This window comes from Mustela lutreola, chromosome 2 (assembly GCF_030435805.1).
Source record: "Mustela lutreola isolate mMusLut2 chromosome 2, mMusLut2.pri, whole genome shotgun sequence".
NCBI lineage: Eukaryota > Metazoa > Chordata > Mammalia > Carnivora > Mustelidae > Mustela > Mustela lutreola.
In genome coordinates, this window is record NC_081291.1 from 77416355 (window position 1) to 77442582 (window position 26228).

A 26228-nucleotide genomic window follows, 5' to 3' on the forward strand; every position below is an offset into this window, starting at 1 on the left:
TGAGAATTGTCATTCTGAACTCTAGATCTGACATATTACCAATGTCTGTATTGATTAGGTCCCTAGCCTTCGGTACTGCCTCTTGTTCTTTTTTTTTGTGTTGAATTTTTCCGTCTTGTCATTTTGTCCTGAGAAGAGTATATGAAGGGGCAAGTAAAATATTAAAGGGTGGCAACAACCCCAGGAAAATATGCTTTAGCCAAATTAGAAGAGATCCAAAATCGTGAGGGGGGATAAAGGGGATAAAAAGAGGTTCAAAAAGGAAGAAAGAAAAAAAAAAAGGAAAAAGAAAAAAAAATGAAAATAAAAAAAAAGAAAACACCTAAGAAAAATATAAAAAAGAAAAAATATATATATTAGATAAACTAGTAAAAAATCGTTAAAAAAGAAAAAGGTAACAGTTAAAAAAAAAATTTTACCCGAAGGCGAGGAAAAAAAAAATGAAAAAGAATAAAATTAAATTAACCGCAAGACTAAAAAAAGTCACAGGGAAAAAGCCATGAGTTCCGTGCTTTGCTTTCTCCTCCTCTGGAAATCTGCTGCTCTCCTTGGTATTGAAACCGCACTCTTTGGTAGGTGAACTTGGTCTCGGCTGGATTTCTTGTTGATCTTCTGGGGGAGGGGTTCAAAAGGAAGAACCTGTTGTAGTGATTCTCAAGTGTCTTTGCCCCAGGCGGAATTGTACCGCCCTTACCCGGGGCCGGGGTGAGTAATCCGCTCGGGTTTGCTTTCAGGAGCTTTTGTTCCCTGAGCGCTTTCCGTAGAGTTCCGGAGGACGGGAATACAAATGGCGGCCTCCTGGTCTCCAGCTCGGAGGAGCCGAGAGCCCAGGGCCGCACTCCTCAGTGCGCGCTCAGAGAACCGCGCCAAGTTACTCCCATCTGCCTGACCTCCGGCCGCGCTCCGAGCTCACTGAGCCTGCGACCGGTTCAAGGTCACCCCGAGCTGCGAGCTTACTGTTGGCTCTGTCTCTGTAGCCAGCTTTCCCGTTCCAATACCCACAAACTCTGCGACACTCAGACACCCCCGATCCTTCTGTGACCCTGCGGGACTTGAGGCCACGCTGACCCCGTGTGGGCTTTGCCCCGGGTAGCCTCTGGAGCGATGTCCCTCAGCGGAACAGACTTTTAAAAGTCCTGATTTTGTGCGCGGTTGCTCCGCCGCTTGCCAGGAGCCGGCCCCTCCCCCCGCGGTCTATCTTCCCGTCGCTTTGGATTCACTTCTCCGCCGGTCCTACCTTTCAGAAAGTGGTTGTTTTTCTGTTTCCAGAATTGCTGTTCTTCTTCTCTTCAATCTCCGATGGATTTTCAGGTGTTTGCAATCTTTAGATAAGCTATCTAGCTGATCTCCAACTAGCTGAAGTAGTCTCAGCCTGCTACTTCTCCGCCATCTTGACTCCTCCTATTTTTAATTTTATTTTTTATAAACATATAATGTGTTTTTATCCCCAGGGGTACAGGTCTGTGAATCAGAATATGAATAATTTTTGATAAGAGTGTAGACTCCAGTAGATTAGGAAAAAATGTCTTCAAAGTCCTTTATTCCCTCCTAGTATGCATATCACTTTGCAATGTGACATTACCTTTGGTCTTCAAGAGGTGGATTTTTTAAAAAATTTCTTTGAATCCAAGTGTTCTTGTGACTTGCTTTGATCAACAGAGCATGGCAGAGGTGCTGTTATGTGACATAAAATCCAAGGCCTCAAGAGGCTTTGCAGCTTTTACCTTCATTGTTTTCAAACCTGCTGTCACCTTGTGAGGAAGGACAGTCTAATCTCTTTGAAAATGAAACCTTATGTGGAGAACAAGGTCCAGCTATCTCAATCCTTCCAGATGAGCTCAGCTCCCAGCCAATTCACAAGCTGTTGCAGTTGTGTGAGTGAGCCCAGGCAATACCAGCAGAGTCACCCAGCCAAGCCACAGAATCATGAGAAACGATGTATCATTGTTTTCTTAAGTTTTGGGGTCATTTGTTATGCAACTGTAGCTAACTGATACATCCTTCCAATAAATCATTTTTATGCTTAGCTTAACCAGAGTGAGTTTTAGTTGTTTGTATTTTCCCAGGTTTGCTGTGTGGGATAAATATACCATTATTTGTAAAGGACTTATGAAAAACCGGGCACAGAGTGTGTGCTAGATAAATGCTAGCTACTATTATATGAGTGTTATATGAGTACTATTATATCAATTCCAGATGCTTATGAAGGATGAAGTACAGACAGCTTTTAGAGGCTCTGGTAGACCTATAGAAGGGGGTACACCAAACAATCTGTGTGCCACTAAATCCTAGTTTTCTCAAATTCAAAATGAGGACATTTGTTAAATTATCTGTAAGTGATTGTCGAACTCTAAGATCCTACATTCTCACATAAAATTGGCCTCAGACAAACCTTGGCTTATATTCTAGATGGATCCAAACTCATGCCTCAGTGGGTCTCAGCTAGGGACTAACCCATGCCAGTGTCTTGATGATCTGTTACACACCATTACATGAGTACTTCATTTATTGACATCAGAGTAGCAATGAGACATGTGGGTATCCCCCAGAACAAACACGTTGACCATAGATCAGGGATACCATCTATAGTGCATTTTATGTGACTGTGTTGGCTCCCAGGTAGGTTCAAATTTTTAGAATATTTGCTCTGATTTTATATGGAGGTAATGCTGATTCTGTGTATGTAAATGATGAGAAGGAAGATGCTGGTGGCAGCCTCAACTTCTTTCGTACTTCACTGAGCAGTTCATTTCTGTCCCTAAATGTGCATACTCCTCTCAGCAGTGCATTTGCCCTGCAAGTGACAGAGTCCTCCCTCCACAGAAGGCAGTTTAGGCCATCTATTTTTATTTTAAGATGCTTCTTGGAAAGGTCTGTCATTCTAAGCAGCTTCTCAGTATATTCCTTATAATCACATGTTAGAAACTCGACAAAAAAGTTCTCATAAGTAAGGTTTCCTGCATTTGAGGTTGGCTTCATATGACTGTCACAACATGTGTGTTGAGATGGTAAGGAGCTAAGAGTTACTGTCCTCTAGTCATCTAGAAAATGATCTGCCAAAGGCCTAGGCTAGGAGGCAGAACCCAGGGCACAGATGAGTTTTGTATTGGAGTTAATCAACAGACCATGCAAATGAGGCACCCATTTATAGCATTTATTTAAATTTTCATTTAAATTGCTGGTTAAATGGAACAGATTTAAAATTGTGAAGTCAACACTTGAGCAAATTGGTTTTAAAACTATATATTAAATTGTAGCACATTACAATTTAATGCATAGTTCCAAGATAATTGCTTATTGTTTTAGGAGTACAAAATATATGTCCAAATAGTTTAGTGTGGTTGATGAGACACAAGAAGCAGTGTCTTCTTGTTTGCCTTTTTTGAAAAAAGTAGGATGTGGTAATTATCAACATGGTGCCTGAACTCAGGGTATCTGGCTTTGAATTCTGCTTCTGGCAGAATTCTGGCTATCTGGGAAGTTTTTGTAATCTCTCTGGCCTTAGTTACTCTATCTGTTAAATGGAGTTAATAAAGATATTTTTTTCTCAAGGTTATTATGAGGCCTAAATGAAATAATTTGTACAAGGTGCCTAGCTCAGTACCTGATCCATTGTAAATATTTTATGTTAACTACTGGTACTATTTTATAAGTAATTATGGCATCTGCTACAAGAAAAGATAAAATCACACAGGTGCCTCCATCTGTGGCTTGCATTATATTTCTTTTTGGCAGTGTTGTTCTAAACTCTTTTTGCTAAGACAGTACTCTACCCATTGACCTCAATCATCCAGACTTGTATTTAAGAAGAATATTTTTAAAAAGAGAAAATAAAACACCAAGCTTATTTTCTGACAGTAACTGAATGATCTCCAAGTTTTAGAGAATAGTAAAAAGGTAGATGGGGAATTCTGAAGGTCCAGAGTTGTACAGAGTAAGGCGTGTCTAGTTGGTTTTAGCTTTCCTTACCTGGAAATGGCTATAGAAGCTAAGTTATTCAGAGTATGAGTTATGGTTGTCTTGTTTCACAGAATACAGAATGACTCTTGCTCACTTTTTAGGGGAGTTTACTGAAAGGATTTTGGAACTCACAGAATTGGAAAGAGAGGTGAATAATTAGGGCTTCAAAAAGACAGAAACTGGCCGAGGCCGCGGCGGCGACGGGGAAGGTCGGAGGGAGGGTGGTTTCCTCCCGCCCCACACCCAGTCTCGGAGCCGGATATACAGAGTGTCACGTTTGGGGGCCGAAAGCCGCGAGCGCTTTTCCCTGCGGCGGGAGTACTTGCCGGAGCCTCGGGGAAGGAGCGGGGTTCCCGGGACCACCAGTTGAACCCCACCCGCGCCGGAGGAGCAGAGCAATGGTTCTTGATCTGTTTGGAGTCTTAGGCCTCAGGAAGAATTGCTGAAAGTCCTTGCTGGAGAGAAAATTCAGATGAAGCAGCATTTGACCTATAAGATTCTGGAAGGGGAGGAGTCAAGATGGCGGAGAAGTAGCAAGCTGAGACTGCTTCAGCTAGCCGGAGATCAGCTAGATAGCTTATCTAAAGATTGCAAACACCTGAAAATCCATCGGCAGATCGAAGAGAAGAAGAACAGCAATTCTGGAAACAGAAAAACAACCACTTTCTGAAAGGTAGGACCGGCGGAGAAGTGAATCCAAAGCGACGGGAAGATAGACCCCGGGGGGAGGGGCCGGCTCCCGGCAAGCGGCGGAGCAACCGCGCACAAAATCAGGACTTTTAAAAGTCTGTTCCGCGGAGGGACATCGCTCCAGAGGCTAAACCGGAGCGAAGCCCACGCGGGGTCAGCGTGGCCTCAGGTCCCGCAGGGTCACAGAAGGATCGGGGGTGTCTGAGTGTCGCAGAGCTTGCGGGTATTGGAACGGGAAAGCCGGCTACAGAGACAGAGCCGACAGTAAGCTCGCAGCTCCGTGTTACCTTGAACCGGTCGCAGGCTCGGTGAGCTCGGAGCGCGGCCGGAGGTCAGGCAGACGGGAGTAACTGGGCGCTGTTCTCTGAGGGCGCACTGAGGAGTGGGGCCCTGGGCTCTCGGCTCCTCCGGGCCGGAGACCAGGAGGCCGCCATTTGTATTCCCGTCCTCTGGAACTCTACGGAAAGCGCTCAGGGAACAAAAGCTCCTGAAAGCAAACCCGAGCTGATTACTCACCCCGGCCCCGGGTAAGGGCGGTGTAATTCCGCCTGGGGCAAAGACACTTGAAAATCACTACAACAGGCCCCTCCCCCAGAAGATCAACAAGAAATCCAGCCGAGACCAAGCTCACCTACCAAGGAGTGCGGTTTCAATACCAAGGAGAGCAGCAGAATTCCAGAGGAGGAGAAAGCCAAGCACGGAACTCATGGCTTTTTTCCTGTGATTTTTTTTAGTCTTGCAGTTAATTTAATTTTTTCTTTTTCATTTTTTTTTTTTTTTTTCTCGCCTTCGGGTAAAACTTTTTTTTTTTTTAACTGTTACCTTTTTCTTTTTTAACGATTTTTTACTAGTTTATCTAATATATATATATATTTTTTTACATTTTTCTTAGGTGTTTTCTTTTTTAAAAAAAAATTCTTTTCTTTTTTTTTTTTTTCTTTTTTCTTTCTTCCTTTTTGAACCTCTTTTTATCCCCTTTCTCCCCACTCACGATTTTGGATCTCTTCTAATTTGGCTAAAGCATATTTTCCTGGGGTTGTTGCCACCCTTTTAGTATTTTACTTGCCCCTTCATTTACTCTTATCTGGACAAAATGACAAGACGTAAAAATTCACCACAAAAAAAAGAACAAGAGGCAGTACCGAAGGCTAGGGACCTAATCAATACAGACATCGGTAATATGTCAGATCTAGAGTTCAGAATGACAATTCTCAAGGTTCTAGCCGGGCTCGAAAAAGGCATGGAAGATATTAGAGAAACCCTCTCGAGAGATATAAAAGCCCTTTCTGGAGAAATAAAAGAACTAAAATCTAACCAAGTTGAAATCAAAAAAGCTATTAATGAGGTGCAATCAAAAATGGAGGCTCTCACTGCTAGGATAAATGAGGCAGAAGAAAGAATTAGTGATATAGAAGACCAAATGACAGAGAATAAAGAAGCTGATCAAAAGAGGGACAAACAGCTACTGGACCACGAGGGGAGAATTCGAGAAATAAGTGACACCATAAGACGAAACAACATTAGAATAATTGGGATTCCAGAAGAAGAAGAAAGTGAGAGGGGAGCAGAAGGTATACTGGAGAGAATTATTGGGGAGAATTTCCCCAATATGGCAAAGGGAACAAGCATCAAAATTCAGGAGGTTCAGAGAATGCCCCTCAAAATAAATAAGAATAGGCCCACACCCCGTCACATAATAGTAAAATTTACAAGTCTCAATGACAAAGAGAAAATCCTGAAAGCAGCCCGGGAAAAGAAGTCTGTAACATACAATGGTAAAAATATTAGATTGGCAGCTGACTTATCCACAGAGACCTGGCAGGCCAGAAAGAGCTGGCATGATATTTTCAGAGCACTAAACGAGAAAAACATGCAGCCAAGAATACTATATCCAGCTAGGCTATCATTGAAAATAGAAGGAGAGATTAAAAGCTTCCAGGACAAACAACAACTGAAAGAATTTGCAAATACCAAACCAGCTCTACAGGAAATATTGAAAGGGGTCCTCTAAGCAAAGAGAGAGCCTACAAGTGGTAGATCAGAAAGGAACAGAGACCATATACAGTAACAGTCACCTTACAGGCAATACAATGGCACTAAATTCATATCTCTCAATAGTTACCCTGAATGTGAATGGGCTAAATGCCCCTGTCAAAAGACACAGGGTATCAGAATGGATAAAAAAACAAAACCCATCTATATGTTGCCTCCAAGAAACACATTTTAAGCCCGAAGACACCTCCAGATTTAAAGTGAGGGGGTGGAAAAGAATTTACCATGCTAATGGACATCAGAAGAAAGCAGGAGTGGCAATCCTTATATCAGATCAATTAGATTTTAAGCCAAAGACTGTAATAAGAGATGAGGAAGGACACTATATCATACTCAAAGGGTCTGTCCAACAAGAAGATTTAACAATTTTAAATATCTATGCCCCCAACGTGGGAGCAGCCAACTATATAAACCAATTAATAACAAAATCAAAGAAACACATAAACAACAATACAATAATAGTAGGGGACTTTAATATTCCCCTCACTGAAATGGACAGGTCATCCAAGCAAAAGATCAGCAAGGAAATAAAGGCCTTAAATGACACACTGGACCAGATGGACATCACAGATATATTCAGAATATTTCATCCCAAAGCAACAGAATACACATTCTTCTCTAGTGCACATGGTACATTCTCCAGAATAGATCACATCCTCGGTCCTAAATCAGGACTCAACCGGTATCAAAAGATTGGGATCATTCCCTGCATATTTTCAGACCACAATGCTCTAAAGCTAGAACTCAACCACAAAAGGAAGTTTGGAAAGAACCCAAATACATGGAGACTAAACAGTATCCTTCTAAAGAATGAATGGGTCAACCGGGAAATTAAAGAAGAATTGAAAAAAATCATGGAAACAAATGATAATGAAAATACAACGGTTCAAAATCTGTGGGACACAACAAAGGCAGTCCTGAGAGGAAAATATATAGCGGTACAAGCCTTTCTCAAGAAACAAGAAAGGTCTCAGGTACACAACCTAACCCTACACCTAAAGGAGCTGGAGAAGGAACAAGAAAGAAACCCTAAGCCCAGCAGGAGAAGAGAAATCATAAAGATCAGAGCAGAAATCAATGAAATAGAAACCAAAAAAACAATAGAACAAATCAACGAAACTAGGAGCTGGTTCTTTGAAAGAATTAATAAAATTGATAAACCCCTGGCCCGACTTATCAAAAAGAAAAGAGAAAGGACCCAAATAAATAAAATAATGAATGAAAGAGGAGAGATCACAACTAACACCAAGGAAATACAAACTATTATAAGAACATACTATGAGCAACTCTACGGCAATAAATTTGACAATCTGGAAGAAATGGATGCATTCCTAGAAACATATAAACTACCACAACTGAACCATGAAGAAATAGAAAGCCTGAACAGACCCATAACCAGTAAGGAGATTGAAACAGTCATTAAAAATCTCCAAACAAACAAAAGCCCAGGGCCAGACGGCTTCCCGGGGGAATTCTACCAAACATTTAAAGAAGAACTAATTCCTATTCTCCTGAAACTGTTCCAAAAAATAGAAATGGAAGGAAAACTTCCAAACTCATTTTATGAGGCCAGCATCACCTTGATCCCAAAACCAGACAAGGATCCCACCAAAAAAGAGAGCTATAGACCGATATCCTTGATGAACACAGATGCGAAAATACTCAACAAAATACTAGCCAATCGGATTCAACAGTACATTAAAAAGATTATTCACCACGACCAAGTGGGATTTATTCCAGGGCTGCAAGGTTGGTTCAACATCCGCAAATCAGTCAATGTGATACAACACATCAATAAAAGTAAGAACAAGAACCATATGATACTCTCAATAGATGCTGAAAAAGCATTTGACAAAGTACAACATCCCTTCCTGATCAAAACTCTTCAAAGTGTAGGGATAGAGGGCACATACCTCAATATCATCAAAGCCATCTATGAAAAACCCACCGCAAATATCATTCTCAATGGAGAAAAACTGAAAGCTTTTCCGCTAAGGTCAGGAACACGGCAGGGATGTCCATTATCACCACTGCTATTCAACATCGTACTAGAGGTCCTAGCCTCAGCAATCAGACAACAAAAGGAAATTAAAGGCATCCAAATCGGCAAAGAAGAAGTCAAATTATCACTCTTCGCAGATGATATGATACTATATGTGGAAAACCCAAAAGACTCCACTCCAAAACTGCTAGAACTTATACAGGAATTCAGTAAAGTGTCAGGATATAAAATCAATGCACAGAAATCAGTTGCATTTCTCTACACCAACAGCAAGACAGAAGAAAGAGATATTAAGGAGTCAATCCCATTTACAATTGCATCCAAAACCATAAGATACCTAGGAATAAACCTAACCAAAGAGACACAGAATCTATACTCAGAAAACTATAAAGTACTCATGAAAGAAATTGAGGAAGACACAAAGAAATGGAAAAATGTTCCATGCTCCTGGATTGGAAGAATAAATATTGTGAAAATGTCTATGCTACCTAAAGCAATCTACACATTTAATGCAATTCCTATCAAAGTACCATCCATCTTTTTCAAAGAAATGGAACAAATAATTCTAAAATTTATATGGAACCAGAAAAGACCTCGAATAGCCAAAGGGATATTGAAAAAGAAAGCCAACGTTGGTGGCATCACAATTCCGGACTTCAAGCTCTATTACAAAGCTGTCATCATCAAGACAGCATGGTACTGGCACAAAAACAGACACATAGATCAATGGAACAGAATAGAGAGCCCAGAAATAGACCCTCAACTCTATGGTCAACTAATCTTCGACAAAGCAGGAAAGAATGTCCAATGGAAAAAAGACAGCCTTTTCAATAAATGGTGCTGGGAAAATTGGACAGCCACATGCAGAAAAATGAAATTGGACCATTTCCTTACACCACACACAAAAATAGACTCAAAATGGATGAAGGACCTCAATGTACGAAAGGAATCCATCAAAATCCTTGAGGAGAACACGGGCAGCAACCTCTTCGACCTCTGCCGCAGCAACATCTTCCTAGGAACAACGCAAAAGGCAAGGGAAGCAAGGGAAAAAATGAACTACTGGGATTTCATCAAGATCAAAAGCTTTTGCACAGCAAAGGAAACAGTTAACAAAATCAAAAGACAACTGACAGAATGGGAGAAGATATTTGCAAACGACATATCAGATAAAGGACTAGTGTCCAGAATCTATAAAGAACTTAGCAAACTCAACACCCAAAGAACAAATAATCCAATCAAGAAATGGGCAGAAGACATGAACAGACATTTCTGCAAAGAAGACATCCAGATGGCCAACAGACACATGAAAAAGTGCTCCATATCACTTGGCATCAGGGAAATACAAATCAAAACCACAATGAGATATCACCTCACACCAGTCAGAATGGCTAAAATCAACAAGTCAGGAAATGACAGATGCTGGCGAGGATGCGGAGAAAGGGGAACCCTCCTACACTGTTGGTGGGAATGCAAGCTGGTGCAGCCACTCTGGAAAACAGCATGGAGGTTCCTCAAAATGTTGAAAATAGAACTGCCCTATGACCCAGCAATTGCACTATTGGGTATTTACCCTAAAGATACAAATGTAGTGATCCAAAGGGACACATGCACCCGAATGTTTATAGCAGCAATGTCCACAATAGCCAAACTATGGAAAGAACCTAGATGTCCATCAACAGATGAATGGATCAAGAAGATGTGGTATATATACACAATGGAATACTATGCAGCCATCAAAAGAAATGAAATCTTGCCATTTGCAACAACATGGATGGAACTAGAGCGTATCATGCTTAGCGAAATAAGTCAAGCAGAGAAAGACAACTATCATATGATCTCCCTGATATGAGGAAGTGGTGATGCAACATGGAGGCTTAAGTGGGTAGAAGAATAAATGAAACAAGATGGGATTGGGAGGGAGACAAACCATAAGTGACTCTTAATTTCACAAAACAAACTGAGGGTTGCCGGGGGGAGGGGGTTGGGGAGAAGGGGGTGGGATTATGGACATTGGGGAGGGTATGTGATTTGGTGAGTGCTGTGAAGTGTGTAAACCTGGTGATTCACAGACCTGGGGATAAAAATATATGTATATAAAAAATATATGTTTATAAAAAATAAAAAATAAAAAAAAAAAAAAAAAAAAAAAAAAAACAAAAAGACAGAAACTGGGCACCTGGGTGGCTCAGTGGGTTAAACCATTGCCTTTGGCTCAGGTCATGAACTCAGGGTCCTGGGATCGAGTCCCGCATTGGGCTTTCTGCTCACCGGGAGCCTGCTTCCCACTCTCTCTCTCTCTCTCTGCCTGCCTCTCCGTCTACTTGTAATCTCTCTCTGTCAAATAAATAAATAAAATCTTAAAAAAAAGAAACTAAGGCAACTCTGGGCATCTAAAATTCCTGCTACTTTAGGTACCTGAGATACCCACAAAAGAGCACAACCTTAATTGGCAGTCATGCCAAGACCATGTCTGGTGGGAAGGGTGGTCCAAGTTGGGATGCTTGTTAGTCCCAAAATGCCCTAAGCAAACAATCAGACTAAAAATGGATATTCTTGCTACTCAGTCTTATCTCAGGAAACATGAGACATTGACAAAGCAAGGAGTCAAATCTGATGTTTCATAAATATATGTAGACAAGAAGCAAGACAGAGAGTCAGAGAGGACAAGGAGCCAAGGTGGCACAGGGGAAAAATGATGGCACAAACTGTGACTACGAGGGTGGCAGTGGCTAATGAAGGAGAGGGGACACACAGTGAGAACAGCTCCTGGGGAATATATTGCACCTTGGTGCTGTAGCTCCTACTGAGCCAAACGAAAGCATATCCTCCATAGCCAAGTTCTCTAGCCTGGAGCTGAAAAATGGCTCTGAAATTTACTATGTGGGTATGACAAATTCAGTTTTCTCATAGAGTCTGTCTACATTCAAGTCCTTGCAAGGTAAAGTTGTACCCATCAGAAAAGTTCCTAAGTTTTAGAGCTGGGATGGTGGGTAGGTGGGGGTAGTTTCAAGAGCTCCCTATCCATATGACAAGCTAAGACATACAATAGCAGCAGATATAGATTATCAAGTAATGTTTACTCAAACAATAGGAAAAAATGACTCTGGAAAACCTACTCTCCGGAAAATATCAGAAGTTTAACCAATTCCTGGCCTTTCCTTTCAGTGAAAGGAAAACCTTCCTGAAATTAAAATAAATATCAACACCCATTATCCAATATTCAATATCAACAAAGCAGGTATAAAAGTCATAAACTTCAACATCATAAAAGCCATAAATGACAAGCCCACAACTAATATCATCCTCAAAGGTAGAAAGCCTTTCTTCCAAGATCAAGAAAAAGACAAGGATGCTTACTCTTACTGCTTTTATTCAACATAGTATTAAGAGTTCATAGCCAGAGACAGTAGGCTAAATAAATAAATAAATAAATAAATAACAGACATCTGAATTGAAAAAGGAGAAGTCACTATTTACAGATTACTTGATAATATAAATAAAAAACCTTAAAGATTTCATCAAAAAGTTGTTAGAACTTATAAATGAATTTAGTAAAGTTGCAAGATAAAACATCAATACACAAAATATGCTGAATTTCTACATAATAATAAAAAACCATCAGAAAGAGAAAACAATTCCATTTACAACTTCATCAAAAAGGAATAAAATACATAGGGGTAAATTTAACCTAGTGAGTGAAAGACATATATATTGAAAACTATAAGACATTAAGAAAAAAATTGAAGAAGACACAAATAAATGCAGTATATTCCATGTTCATGGGTTGGAAGAATTAATATTGTTAAAATGTCCATACTACCCAAAACAATGTACAGATTCAATGCAATTACTATCAAAATTCTAATGGTGTATTTCTAAAAAAATAGAACAAATAATCATAAAATTTGTAGGGGAACACACACACACACACACACACACACACACACACACCCCTAAAAGCCAAGGCAACTTTGAGAAAGAACAAAGCTGGAAGCATCATGTTCCATGATTTCGAACTACATTACAAAGCTATCATAATCAAAACAGTATACTATTGGCATGAAAACAGACACATAGGAGCACTTGTCACTCAACTGGTTAAGCATCTATCTGCCTTTAGCTAAGGTCATGATCCCAGAGTCCTCGGCTTGAGCCTCACGTCCTGTTCTCTGCTCAGCAGAGAGCCTACTTCTCCCTTTCCCTCTGCCTGCCACTCTCCCTGCTTCTGTTCATTCTTTCTCTCTTTCAAATAAATAAATAAAATCTAAAAACAACAACAACAACAAAAACAGATGCATAGATCAATGGAACAGAACAGAGACCAGAAATAAACTCACACATATATAGTCAATTAATTTATGACAAAGGAACCAAGAATATACAATGTGGAAAGGGCAGTTGCTTTAATAAAAGGAATAGGGAAAACTAAATAATCTCATGCAAAAGAATGAAACTCAAGTACTATCTTATAGCATACACAAAAATTAACTCAAAATGGATTAAAAATTTGAACATAAGGCCTGAAACCATAACATTCTTAGAAAAAACAAAGGCCCTAAGCTCTTTAACGTAAGTCTTCGAGATGATTTTTTTAAATCATCTGAAAACAAAAACTAAGAGCAATGAAAGTAAATATAAGTAAAAGTTTGCACAGCAAAGGAAATCATTGGCAAAATGAAAGAGTAACCCGCTGAACAGGAGAATATATTTGCAAACTGTATATCTGATAAGGAGCTAATATCTAAAATATATAAAAAACACATAACTCGATAGCAAAGAAGCAAACAATCAGATTAAACAATCTGATTAAAAAATGAACAGAAGATCTGAACAGACATTTTTCCAAAGAAGACATACAGACAGCCAACAAGCACATGAAAAGAAGCTCAGCATCAATAATCATCAGAGAAATGCAAACCAAAATCTCACTGAGATATCACTTCACACTTGTTAGAGTGGCTAGTATCAAAAAGACTAGAAATAACAAATGTTGGTGAGGATGTGGAGAAAAAGGAATGTTTGTGCACTGTTGGGAATGCAAATTGGTACTGCCACTTGGAAAACAGTATGGAGATACCTTAAAAAATTAACAATAGAACTATCACATGATCCAATGGTTCCACTTTTGGGTACTTCTCTGAAGAAAATGAAACCAGTGGCTTGGAAAGAATATGTGCATCCCTATGCTTATTGCAGCATTATTTATAGTAGCCAAGATATGTAAGCAGCCCAAATGCTTATTGATGGACGAATGGATAAAAAATTGTGGTATCTGTATGTCATGCATATATATACATACATATGTAGTGATGTAGTGGAACATCATTCAGCCATAAGAAATAATGAAATCTTGCCATCTGAAGCAACGCTGTTGGACCTCAAGACCATTATGCTAAGTGAAATAAGACAGAGAAAGACAAATATTCTATGATTTCTCATATACAGAATCTAAAACACACACACACACACACACACACACAGGCTCATAGAAGCAGAGAACAGATTGGTGGTTGCCTGAGATGGGGAGTCAGTGTGGGAGAAATGGGTGAAGGGGGTCAAAAGACAAAAAGAAAACAAACAAAAACGTAACCACCAACCAAGGCCTGTTTGAGGAGCAGAACAGCCAGGACTGATGCTTACAGTTGTGCAGGTTGTACACTGCACATTCTAAACTCTATCTAGAAAAAAATTAAATGATAAGTAGATAGATGAGAGATAGGATTTGTGGTACATCATGCATTTATTGGCCATTGACAGGCTCTGACAGATTTTTTTTTTTAAAGTGCTTTAGAGACTCCCTTGTGAGGAACTTGTCTTCTCAGAAAATGGATGGTGTTAAGGTCTGAACTCTTTCATTAAAGGGGGTGCCTTAGTGTCTCAGCAGTGTCTGAATAATTTGCCTAGCATCCCAGATGCTAACACACAGGATCTCATAAAACAAAATCCTGGGTGATGGGAAAATGTCACCTCCAAGAAATGTTATATGTTCGCCAATGTTTGTAAGACAGGAGAGGATGCATGGATACACAAATGATTTTTTCCTGTCTTATTCTGTCATCTTTTCATCCAAAGATGACTAGAACATAGACTTGCTGGAGCATAAGAAACTACCTTATCGTTGGACAGCTGTAGGGCTCATGAGAAAGCTACGGGATTCTTGGCTTTAAGTTTGAAGCAACACTATTGTAGGGGAGAGGTTAAAAAATATATAAATCTATCATCCTGTTTACGATCTAGTTCATGTTCCCTCTCTCCCTGGCCTGGATTACCGCCATCATATCTCTGCACCTCCAACTCTTGATCTCCCATCTGACCTTTACACCTCTATCCCCTAAATTTTTCAAAAGCTCTCTTCCCATACCATTTGATGTTCAAAATGTCTTCCTAATGCCCACCAAGTAACACCTAAATTTTTCACGTTCTATTCAAGTTACTGTAAGATCGTTCCCCATGCCACCCTCCCAACACTCCTCCCATTTACACATCCCTGCCCCCTGGACAAACAAATTATCAAGATTTCCTGGTCACTAACATACACATTAATTTTTTTATTTTTTATTTTTTGCCTAGTTTATGTTGCTTTTTTATATGAATGTTTTGGCCGTGATCTTCATTTCTACCCCATCATAACCGGTTCCTGCTAATCAAATACCTTAATTTTTCATGCCAGCCCCACCATATTCTTGGCCTATTTTGCTGTTTTTCAGTGGTCCCCATAACAGGGTAGAGCTCCACCATTTACCTGGTGACTCAGGTGCCAAACCCACCTCTTAGATTCTATCATTTTCTTGACCCTCTACATCCAATTCACTACCGAGTACTATTGGCTTTGCCATCAAAATGTCCCCAACATTGTAATACTTTACTACATTGCCACTGCTATCTTCCACATCAAAGCCACCATTATCCGTTGCCTGGACTTCTCTCCAGCTTCCTCAGCAATATCCCATGTCCACATGGGCCTCTGCATAGAATGAGGGTAATCATTTATAAATGTAAACCAGATCATGTTATGCCTCTGTTTAAAACCCTTAAAAGGTTTCCTATTGCTTTCAGAATAGAATCCCTTACCTGATCTGCCCCGTCAGTCTTTCCAAAGCTTGCTTTATTCCTTCCTTCCTCTTTTCCTTACACTTAGGCTGCAGGATCTTTTTCTATTTCTTTCAGAGGCCAATTTGCAGATTATTTGCATTTTCTTTTCCTTCCTAGTACGCTATTCTCTTTCCACATCTTTTTACATCTCACTCTTCCTTTTTCACATGTCGATACAAATGTCTCTTCCTCAGAAATATTTCCTGATGACCAGGTCTAATATAGCTCCTGCTCCATCTTCTATTCAGTTAATTTCCTTTAGACCATTTATTAGAGTCTGCAATTATTTTAATTAGCTATCTCTTTGCCTATTTATTGACTACATCTCCCGTTTACTCCAAGTAAATGTAAATTTACGTCTTCCTGTTCATCCTGAACATGACAGGCACTAAGTAAGTATTTGCTGAATGGTCGAATGAAGAGTCTTCCTAACTACATCAAATCCAGGAGGACTTTCTGCCTCTCACATTCAGAAGCTCTTCTCTGGACTTTGATGTGTTTTGTCTACCATCAAGCATCACACTTTATACTTTCTGGATGGGATTCCAGGTATTCATAAACATGTCTAATTTTCCTTAATAGATTTTGAGATCTCCATTGGTGTGTCTGATTCATCTTGGAGTACCTACAATGTCTACCCCAATGTCTTGCACACAGTTTTCAATAAATACTTCACACAGTATAAATAGAAGATGTACCAACTCACTATGGATTTCAACTAAGGAGAACTTAACCCCAAAATGAGACTAAACCAATTATTTAAATTTTCCTTACTTTTTTCCCTTCTTCTTCTCTTCCTCCCTCCCTCTTTTACCTTCCTTCCTTCCTTCCTCTTAACCTAGGGGTACCCATCTTCAGTAGACTAAAACTGAAGCATAGTTTTGTCTTTTACTCTTATGACTTCATATTTGTGGGTTGCACCATGGAAATTGTTCAGTCCATAAGTAGGCTTTATGATTCTACAGAATCACAGAGATAGTTTCAGAAACTAAATAGCTCCATTTCTTGCTGTTGCTCAAATCTTCAGAGGTTTTGTGCCCACTGCCTTATATCATTGTTATTTCTTAATCTTTGTTTATTTCCTTTAGTCTTCTCCCTTGCAGGTTGCCCATAGTTACCCTCTCATTGATCTGTTTTTTTAAGACAACAAAATGACTTAAAATGGTGTGAAGTTTGAAAGGGATATGAAACAATGTGGTACCTGGCAATACCAGTCAGGTATTCAACTAAATTAAGCATCCACTTTTTTGAGGTTAGAAGAGACACCTGACATAGAAAACTCCAGAACAGAAGGGTGTCTCTTTAACTTCCTCTTTCAGCTGTCTCCCTACATATTCTCTTCCCAGATGTTTAGCAACTTGAGAACAGAGACTCTGCATTGTTAATGTCTCTATCCTCAGGCACCAGGTTGGGTGCTTGGCACATAATAGTCCCTTATTAATTCATTAATTAATGCTGTCCTCTTTTGCAGGCTTTGATTGTCATGCCTATCTTGGACTGACTTACTAGGGTTTCCAAGTCTTGACCCTACTCATTCCCTTGATCCTCACTGTCTTTTTCACAAGGTTTGAAGAGTTCCTTAGTTCCTACCTAGATGCCTGGGTTCCTTTTTTGATCTAACATTTCTCCTTCTTATCCTTTGGAAGCAAGCATTATTTTCTATTGCTAATTTTCTCTTAACAATTAAAGAGTCTTGGATGGGACACCTGGTTCTAACTGTCAGACTTTCTGACAAAGACCTAAGGTTATTAATTCTAAACTTTACCTGAGCCAACAGTATAATGTGGGTGCCAAGAAAGAGTTCATATAGATTCAGTTTCATTAATAGTTACTAGTTACTGTTCTCTTTACTCTATTCCTGGCACTTGGCTCAGCAGCTTACATGCTTTGCCACATTTAACCCTTCCAATGACTCAATAAAATAGACATGGCTATTTTCCCCATTCATCAGATAAGAAATCTGAATCACATGGAACTTAAATAACAAGGATGAAATCACAGAAGCACAATTAAAATTTGGGCCGGGATCTACCTGGCTTCGAAGATTAAGCTACTAGATGATGAATGGATGCGTGGTAACCAGAGCATGGGAAATATGAATTCATTCTATTTAGAGCTGGGGATACCACAACTGGAGTTTTGGGCTCAGACTCATTTTATAAGATAGAAATAAACTGACCTAGACTAGTGACCATGGTTTTTAATCAGAAACCATTAAGAAACTGGAGCAATTATAACTAGGAAAAAAGAGAGAGAGAGAGAGATTGAGAGGGGGATTGAGAGAGTTGATAGAAGTTTTCCCATATTTGACCTAGAGTCCTGTGTACGACAAATTAGACTTTCACTCTCTACTCATTTGCTGCAAAGTCTGTGGACATGACATAAATGCCTATTTGAAGTCACTGTAAGGAGAATTTTTGTGACCATTCCAGTTTTCAGTGGAGCACTATTTAAGTGAAGAAGTTTAAGAAGTATTATTATTCATTATTACAGATATTCAAAGAGATGATAAGTCTTCTAATTTAGAAGTTTTCCCTCATTAGTGAACTTTTTCTATGACCCTAAGCCTTAACCCCAAATGTCTGCACTGTTTATGTTTCAAACATCTTATTAGTGTCCTTCTCATGGCACTTGGCACCTGCTGCCTTCTAGCGTGCTTATTCAGTCCCCCGAGGCTGTCCATTACTAAGGATAGGAATTGAGTCTACTTCATCTCGTGGTCATTATTACCTCCGTAATATGGCTTTAGAAACTGTAGATGCGGGGCACCTGGGTGGCTCAGTGGGTTAAAGCCTCTGCTTTCGGCTCAGGTCGTGATCCCAGGGTCCTGGGATCGAGCCCCATATAGGGCTTTCTGCTCAGTGGTGAGCCTCTTTCCTCCTCTCTCTCTCTCTCTCTCTCTGCCTGCCTCTCTGCCTACTTGTGATCTCTCTTTCTCTCTCTCTCTGTCAAAAAAAAAAAAAAAAAAAAAAAAAAGAAACTGTAGATGCCTGCAAGTAGCATCATATTGTTCCTTCAGAGAACTTCAGTGTTATTTACCCTGGCTTCACTACCTGCTAGCTCTGTGACATTGGGCAAGCCATTTCCAGCCTCTGTGTCTCCATTTCCTCAACCATAACACCAAGTAACTAACTGGAGTTTTTGTGACAATCAAATGTGTTAAATCTATAAAACTTTGAGGGCAGATTCTGGAACAGAGTTTGTAGACATGTCTTGTGTTGCTGTAAATTTTGAGATCCTGATATTCCTGAGGACATGACCCACTTCATCTGTTTGGCCCCAAACTGATGTGTGGCACATGGTAGGTGATTGTTATATGCTTGTTGAAATGAATGCCTAAGTAGGAAAAGGGGAGGGAAAGCCTTGACAACTGAAGATATTAGAGTTTGAGAGGACCTTAGGGGGTCACCCAGAACAGTGAATCCTAAGTCCAACTGCATGTCAGTGTATTTCAGTACTGTTGGTGTAAGTTAGAGCTCATGCTGATTTCCAGATTCGGGACCCCAGCCTGAATAAAATCTTTAGTACCAATTCAGAAATCTGAATCTTACTCGGCTTTCCTAAAGATTTTCTGGCAGCCAGCCCAGCACTTTTCTTTAATTGTCTCCTATTTTATGGATAAGGAAATTGAGGCACAGAGAGGTTGTTTTATCCCAGGATCAAGGAGCTTGGGAGAAGTGAGACTAGAACTCAGCTTACCTGACATCTTGGCCACTGGGTAGTGTAGGGGTCTTTGGATTCTGTGAAGGGGGTAGATAGGATGAGTTCCCAGATACCTCTACTGTTAGCCAGGAGGTCCTCAGAATTGTTGAGTGCCTACCCATGCCAGCTGCCTAACAGATTTCTGGGATGTCCAGAAAAATAAGACAGGCATCCTTTTCCTGGAGGACTTTAGAGTCTGGTGCAAAAAATAAGGCCTTTGCATAGAAACCACTGTGTAAGATGGAAAGTGACAAGGAAAGAGGTCTAGACAACTGTCCACCCAGTGGGGGCTGAACTCCTTGACCACCATCTTATGTCCTGAACATCATGGCAGGAAGTTTTGCTCCCTTCACAGGGGCAGTTCTCTACACCATGACCCCTCTTTTGAGTCTTCCACAGGGAGGAACTCACTGGCCCCTTGGTCTAGAGTTCATTACCCAGGTCATTTGGCCACTCTGAGGAGAACTCCCTTTCTACTGAGTTTCACTTAATGCTCTGTGCATTCATGTATTTAATAATTAGTGCTGATTTCTCATTACTGCCAACTAAAATGTATTGAGTTAGCTAATGTTAATAACATTTACTAAGTGCCCACTATGTAGCAGACAATGCTTTAAGTCTTTGCCTTTGTTAACTCACTTAGTCCTATGCGAAAGGAAGAGGGCACTGCTCAGTATGTGAAACAGTTTGAAGCTGATTTTATTGTTTGTTCAACAAGGAAATCTGTACACCGCTTTGAGCAAAGCAAAAGTTGAGCTTATGCAGAGTTTTGTAAAGCACGGGATTGAGGAATTGGTGGAAATTCAGAAGTCCAAGAGTTTAGAGGTCAGCTGCCTTTCACACTTGGAAGTGTGGTTCCCAGGGTGAGGCTGCACGGGCTGACTTTCAGAGGTCAAGTGCCTACCAGAAAGGGAAGGAGAGAGCATAGAAAGACAGTGGCTGCAACAAAAGTATAGAGAGGAGAGGAAAGTAGGACTCTTCATTTGCAGTTTCCTTTCACAGTCCAGAGACCACAACTCGGCTTTGCCTGTTGACCCTGTTCCCGGGTTCTTCTGGTCCCTACAGCATCTTCTTAGGCCATGAATTGTGTGAACTGTACTCTACATCTAGCCCATCCCTAGCTAAATGTTTCTCCTGCTCAGTTAGGTCAGGTAAGCTGCAAGAGCATCTTGGAAAAGGGGGGACATCATCACTGGTTGGTTAAAGGACCAGGGAGGGCTTCTTTTATTTAGTAGCCAACGCATTTGTATGAAACTCCTATAAGCTGTCGGTCACTTTCTGGGTGCTACAAAAGTGAAACCCACAGACACAAGCTTACACTCTTAGAGATCCAAACCTCTACTGGAGAGACAGATGATCAGACAAGTAAATGGGAAGTGTATATGATCTGTCACATGGTGGTCACTGGTTTTGAGTCATATAAAGCAGAGTAAGAAGGTGGGGTGAGAAGGGGTTATGGTTTGAAATAAGATTGTCAAGGAGGCCTCTTTGAGAAGCTCATGTTTAAGAAAGAGTGACGAGTAGTGAAGAAACCAAAGTGGATAAGACTTCATGAGCTTGGAGGACAGTGATAAGAGTTGAGGTTTGATGTCCAACAGATCATGGGGACAGGGGTCATTTAGGGTCTTGAGCTCATTATGACTTTGAGTTTTTGTGTGATGAGATAAAGAGCCATTGGATAGTTTAAGTCATCCTGTGAACTGACTTATCTCTTTGAAGGTACATAGGAGCTATAATGTTGAGCACAGTCCACACAGCATGCAGGACAAGAGTGGGAGCTGTTTGTGTGTGTGTGGTGGTAGGGGGTTAGTTGGGAGACTACTGCACTAACCCAAGCATTTGATGCTGGTTTGGACTAAGGCAGTTGGGGAGTGGGTCATGAAAAATAGATTCTGGATATATCCTTCATGGAAGATTCTTCCCATTGAAAAACTTCATTATTAACCCAGCGGTTAAGTAATCTAGTGGTTAAATTGGAAGTCCTGGGTATGCATCTCAGAAGGTCAGAGTATGGCCTACTATACAGTCTCCAGAGGATCTTTTCCAACCCGGGAAAAGACAGGGGGAGAAAGAGGCATATTTTCACATCTGGCAATAGAAATAAAAGATATCTATGAGGAAGAGGCACTATCTATATCCAATTCTTCATTTTTTTATTGTATTTTTTTCATAGATAATTGCATGAAATATGGGAATTTCTTAAATTGATTGCTGTGGAGAGAAAGATGACTTAAATTTCAATTTTACTTCTTTTCTGGTTGCAAGTGGGTGTTTGACATTTTTTAGTGTGAGTGAGAGAGAGAGAGAGAGAGAGAGAGATTGATTCTGAGAGAGCAAGAGAGTGGCTGCTATTCCCTGAACAATAAAACCTTGAAATTCTACTAATGAGGTTAAGAAACCTAACTTTTTCTGTGTGCCTAATAATAGCACAGACTACTGACATAACCAGGGTTCCCTGAATAATTGCCCTCTTTTTCAAGCTTATTTTTAGGATTAAAATTTGGGGGAGGAAAGTGCCTCTAGGTGTACAGCCTTTCCATCTAAAAGCTCGATTCCAAGGCTTCACCATTTGGCCCCAAACCATGTTGAAGGCATCCTTTCAAGTGAAAGATAAGTAAAAGTGAAGGATGGAACTAAAATTTATCACTGGAGCTCTGGATGGTTCAGCCTTCAGGGTGAGGATAAAGGATTGATCCTTCGTTGCAGAGCCTATCTTTCCCGAATTGGGGAATCAGCCTGTGCCATATTTTATCTGCCTCCATGGATACCATTTGAGTTCACCAATAATAGAAATAAAAGGTTTATAAAGCCACAGAATTTTACCAAAATGTATTCCTCTGAGGAAAAGACAGACATAGGGCATAATAAATGTTAATACTGCTAGAGCCCTTGGTAAGCATAAAAATATTTGAAATACCTATGGACCATTGGCATATTTAAGGTAGATTTAAAAAATATAAGTAAGGAGAACCTGGGTGGCTTAGTTGGTTAAGCACCTGCCTTCAGCTCAGGTCATGATCCCAGGGTCCTGGGATCGAGCCCCATGTTGGGCTACCTTCTCAATGGAAAACCTGCTTCTCTCTCTCCCACTTCCCCTGCTTGTGGTCCCTCTTTGACTGTGTCTTTCTCTGTCAAATAAATAAATAAAATCTTTTTTTTTTTTTTTAGAAAAGAAAGATAGTTTTAAAAACTGTTTCTGTACATTTCCACAACCCAGTAAATATGTATATACCTTATAGGGAAGAGAGAGGGAGAGACACTGATTTGAGAAAGAATAAAATTGAATCCAAGCTTGTAGCAGATATTGGTGGAATATTTGGATTCAGTTGCCAGAATTATTTTTGGGGAAGGCTATTTTGAGCAGGCAGTAACCTTTCTTCTCAGATATAGATTTCCATGTTGACTTTTAACCTTTAGTTACTGAGTGGCAATTGCATACTCCTGAAGATGTTCTGTTCCATCCTTCTGTCTGTGCCTAGGCTGCAAGTTTGAGGGCATCAAATGTGGATACACCAACTATCACTCAATTCACTTTCTTTTATTCTCCATTCATAAGAGAGTGTCTGAGTACATGGACGGAGGGGATCTCAGGGACAAGGCAGTGTCTTTGATATAAAGGGTCATTTAAACATGGGCTTAAAATGTAAAATGAAGAGAGGTGATATGTTAATAACTTCTTCTTTAGGAATGACATATTCCTACAAAGTAAATATATGGCAATCCTTAGCAAATTCAAAAGAGTGTGTGTGCACAAAACAGACATGAGCTCGTGTCTACAAAGATCTTTCTGTGCATGTGTTTGAAAGGTATTTGGAAGAGCAAGTAAAATGGGTTGAATTTACATTTCTTGAGCTCTTCCACACTTGCTGATGTCAAACAAGATTCTACAGGAATGTTAAATAAAACTTTCTTTCCTTAACTCTACGATGCCATTGGAAACCAGAAACAACTGTCAGCTTCAATGCCCCAAATGTATTAAAAGAAGATAGGCCATTTGTAGCTGGGATAATGGTCCTGCCTCCCTTTGTGTTTTGTTGTATTGTGTTTTGTTGTGATCTAATTAGGTTATGTCTCAAATGTGATTTTTCTGTGTGCTTCCAGGAGATATGCATCCACAAGACATGATTCCAAGTAAGAAGAGTGCTGTTCTTGTGGATGGGGTTGTACTGAATGGCCCCACGACAGATGCAAGAGCAGGAGAAAAGTTTGTTGAAGAGGCCTGTAGGCTAATAATGGAAGAGGTGGTTTTGAAGGCTACAGATGTCAGTGAGAAGGTAAAAGTAAAAGACAATCTATGAGAAACCCCTGGAATGGGAAAGATGGTTCTTTCCAAATCTGATGGTTTGATGTAAGGGAAATGGGAAGCTCATGTTATTATGACCTCTGTACTTTTGTTTCAAGGGGATCCCAGCTACCAAAGAAGGTGCCCCTTACCCCCCACCCAGTATCTCATTTCCTGGAGGCATTGGCTATTAACTTTGCCAGCCATCACTTGTTGGGAGATTGGCTGAGACCTCAGGCCTTGAGAGCATAAAGCACAAGGATGGAGTCTTCTGCCTTATAACCATAGAGGTTATAGATAACTGGAGGATCTTGATGTATACACTCTCTGGAACATACTCTGCTCTCCATCTTCTTGGGAGCCTTCTTTTTGTTTCTAGGAAAAAATAAGCTTAATGTCAAAAAGTGTATGAAAAGATTTTAAGTTTATCTGAGGATCCTTCCAGGAGCTGGTCTGTGCTTAGCCTAGAAAATCTGGATTGTTAAGTCTGACTTCTGACTGGCATCAGTTGCTGGTTCTAAGACTCAGAGTTAGGCTCAAGTTCAGCTTCAAACTGATACCGTAATTATTACTAGTGAATTCTACTCTTAAGAGTACTTACTATGTGTCAGGTGATGTTGTCAAAATTACTCCATATGAATTTTTGTATTTACTTCTTACAAAAGCACTAAGAAGCAGGGGCTATATGTTAACTCTATTTTAGGGATGAGGAAAGAAGTGAGGCACAAGGAGGTCAAGTACTTTGCCCAAGATCACATGTTAATATCAGAGCTACCACTAAAATTCAGGCAGTATGGCTTTCATTCTGGCCCTTTAACTTGTTCTCTGTATGTCTCTTATAATTGCAAAATTATCCTTTATTACATTGATTATCTTTCATATCGAAATTGAATTATCAAAAAATAGAGGTAGAGGAGGGATTTTTATTCCAATTCTGTTAGTCAAAAGTAAATGTCACTTTAAAAAAAGATTTTGAATGTGAAGTTGTATTTATTCTAAATTTTTGATCACACGCATTTGCACAAACTAATAGGAAAATAGATTGAAATGTCCTGTGAACTTAGAATACCTATATTGAAGGCAAGATATCTGATGGTATTTCTTGATTATATATTTATAATTGCATATTTTCTGGTCTTATCTGTACTTGTGAAATATTTTGGACCTGCTTTACTTTGGAGCACACTGCTTTTCTGGTAAGCTTTTTTTTTCTCTTTTAATTGGCCTTTATTCAGTCATTAAATATTAATTGAGTGTTAGCTATGGGTAAGCCATTATATTTGGCCCTGGAGGATATAAAGACAAATAAGATAAAGGCTCAGCTTTGAACAGAATTTATAGTTTAATCGGAAGGATAGGTTTTCATTGGAAAAGAGAACAGGGGTAAGAATGTGATAAATGTGTGTGATGGGGGCAGACTTCAGGGGTTTCACAGAAGAGTGGGTCTTCTGAACTTTGTTGTTGGATGTGAAGGTCAAGCAAGATTTTGATGGCCGGGGAGACGTTGATCCATGTATGTTAAGGAAAGTAGGAAGGTAAAGGATGGGAAGAGCACTGCAAAAGGGAACTTAGTGTCTAGAAAGAAAGGCTCATATAGGTGACTAATGGAAGGTAAGACAAGAAGGGGAAGCTTAAGATCTTAAGTCATGCAGGATGCCCCCTGTTGATTGCAATACATTAGCCCTACAAGCTATCCACCTGAAGCTGGGTTGAAAACTATGCTGTAGGTGGGGGGAAGGAGGAGGAGACTTTATGTCATTAATTTAATCTAGCTTTGTCAGAGATCCAACAGGGCACCACTCAGATACATCCCCGCACTCTGAGATGATTACTTCTAGTGTCTTCTCTTGTAGACATTCTTTCTCAGACAATTTTTAAAAAATTGAGTTATAATTTACATCCAATAAAATTTGCTCCCTCTTGGGTGTAGAGTTACACGAGTTCGCTAAGTTTGTATTTTTTGCCTTTTCCAGAATGTGAGACAGGTGGAATCCAATCACAAGGGGCCCCCTGGGTCTTGCAATTTTCCATCCGCTAAATGCATTTGAGATTTAATCACGTTGTGTAAATCAGAATACCTTATTTTACCACATTGCACTTTACTGTTCTTTGTGAATAGCATGTTTTCTACAGTTTGGAGGTTTGTGGCATCCCTGAATCCAGCAAGACTTTTGGGGTCATTTTTCCAACAACATTTGCTCACTTTGCATCTCTGTGCCACCTTTCCATAATTCTGACAATATTTCAAACTTTTTCATTTTTGTTGTACTTGTTACATGTTATAACATATTATAAATTGTATTGTGTATATTATAACATCATATCATAAAATATAATGATATTTTTATAGTTTATTATAATCAGGGATCTCGGATGTTACTCTTGTAATTGTTTTGAGGGATCACAAACCACACCCATATAGGACAGTGAGCTTACTGATAATGT

The 26228-nt window shown here is 39.9% G+C and overlaps 1 protein-coding gene across 1 annotated transcript in view; it reads left to right on the forward strand.

Annotated features, from left to right (window-relative positions):
- GADL1 (glutamate decarboxylase like 1) overlaps positions 1 to 26228 on the forward strand; it is a 187303-nt gene that overhangs the window by 20248 nt on the left and 140827 nt on the right. Inside the window, exon 2 of the mRNA XM_059162397.1 lies at positions 23603 to 23775. Within this exon, the coding sequence (XP_059018380.1) occupies positions 23603 to 23775 (173 nt within the window). The remainder of the gene's footprint in view (positions 1 to 23602; positions 23776 to 26228) is intronic.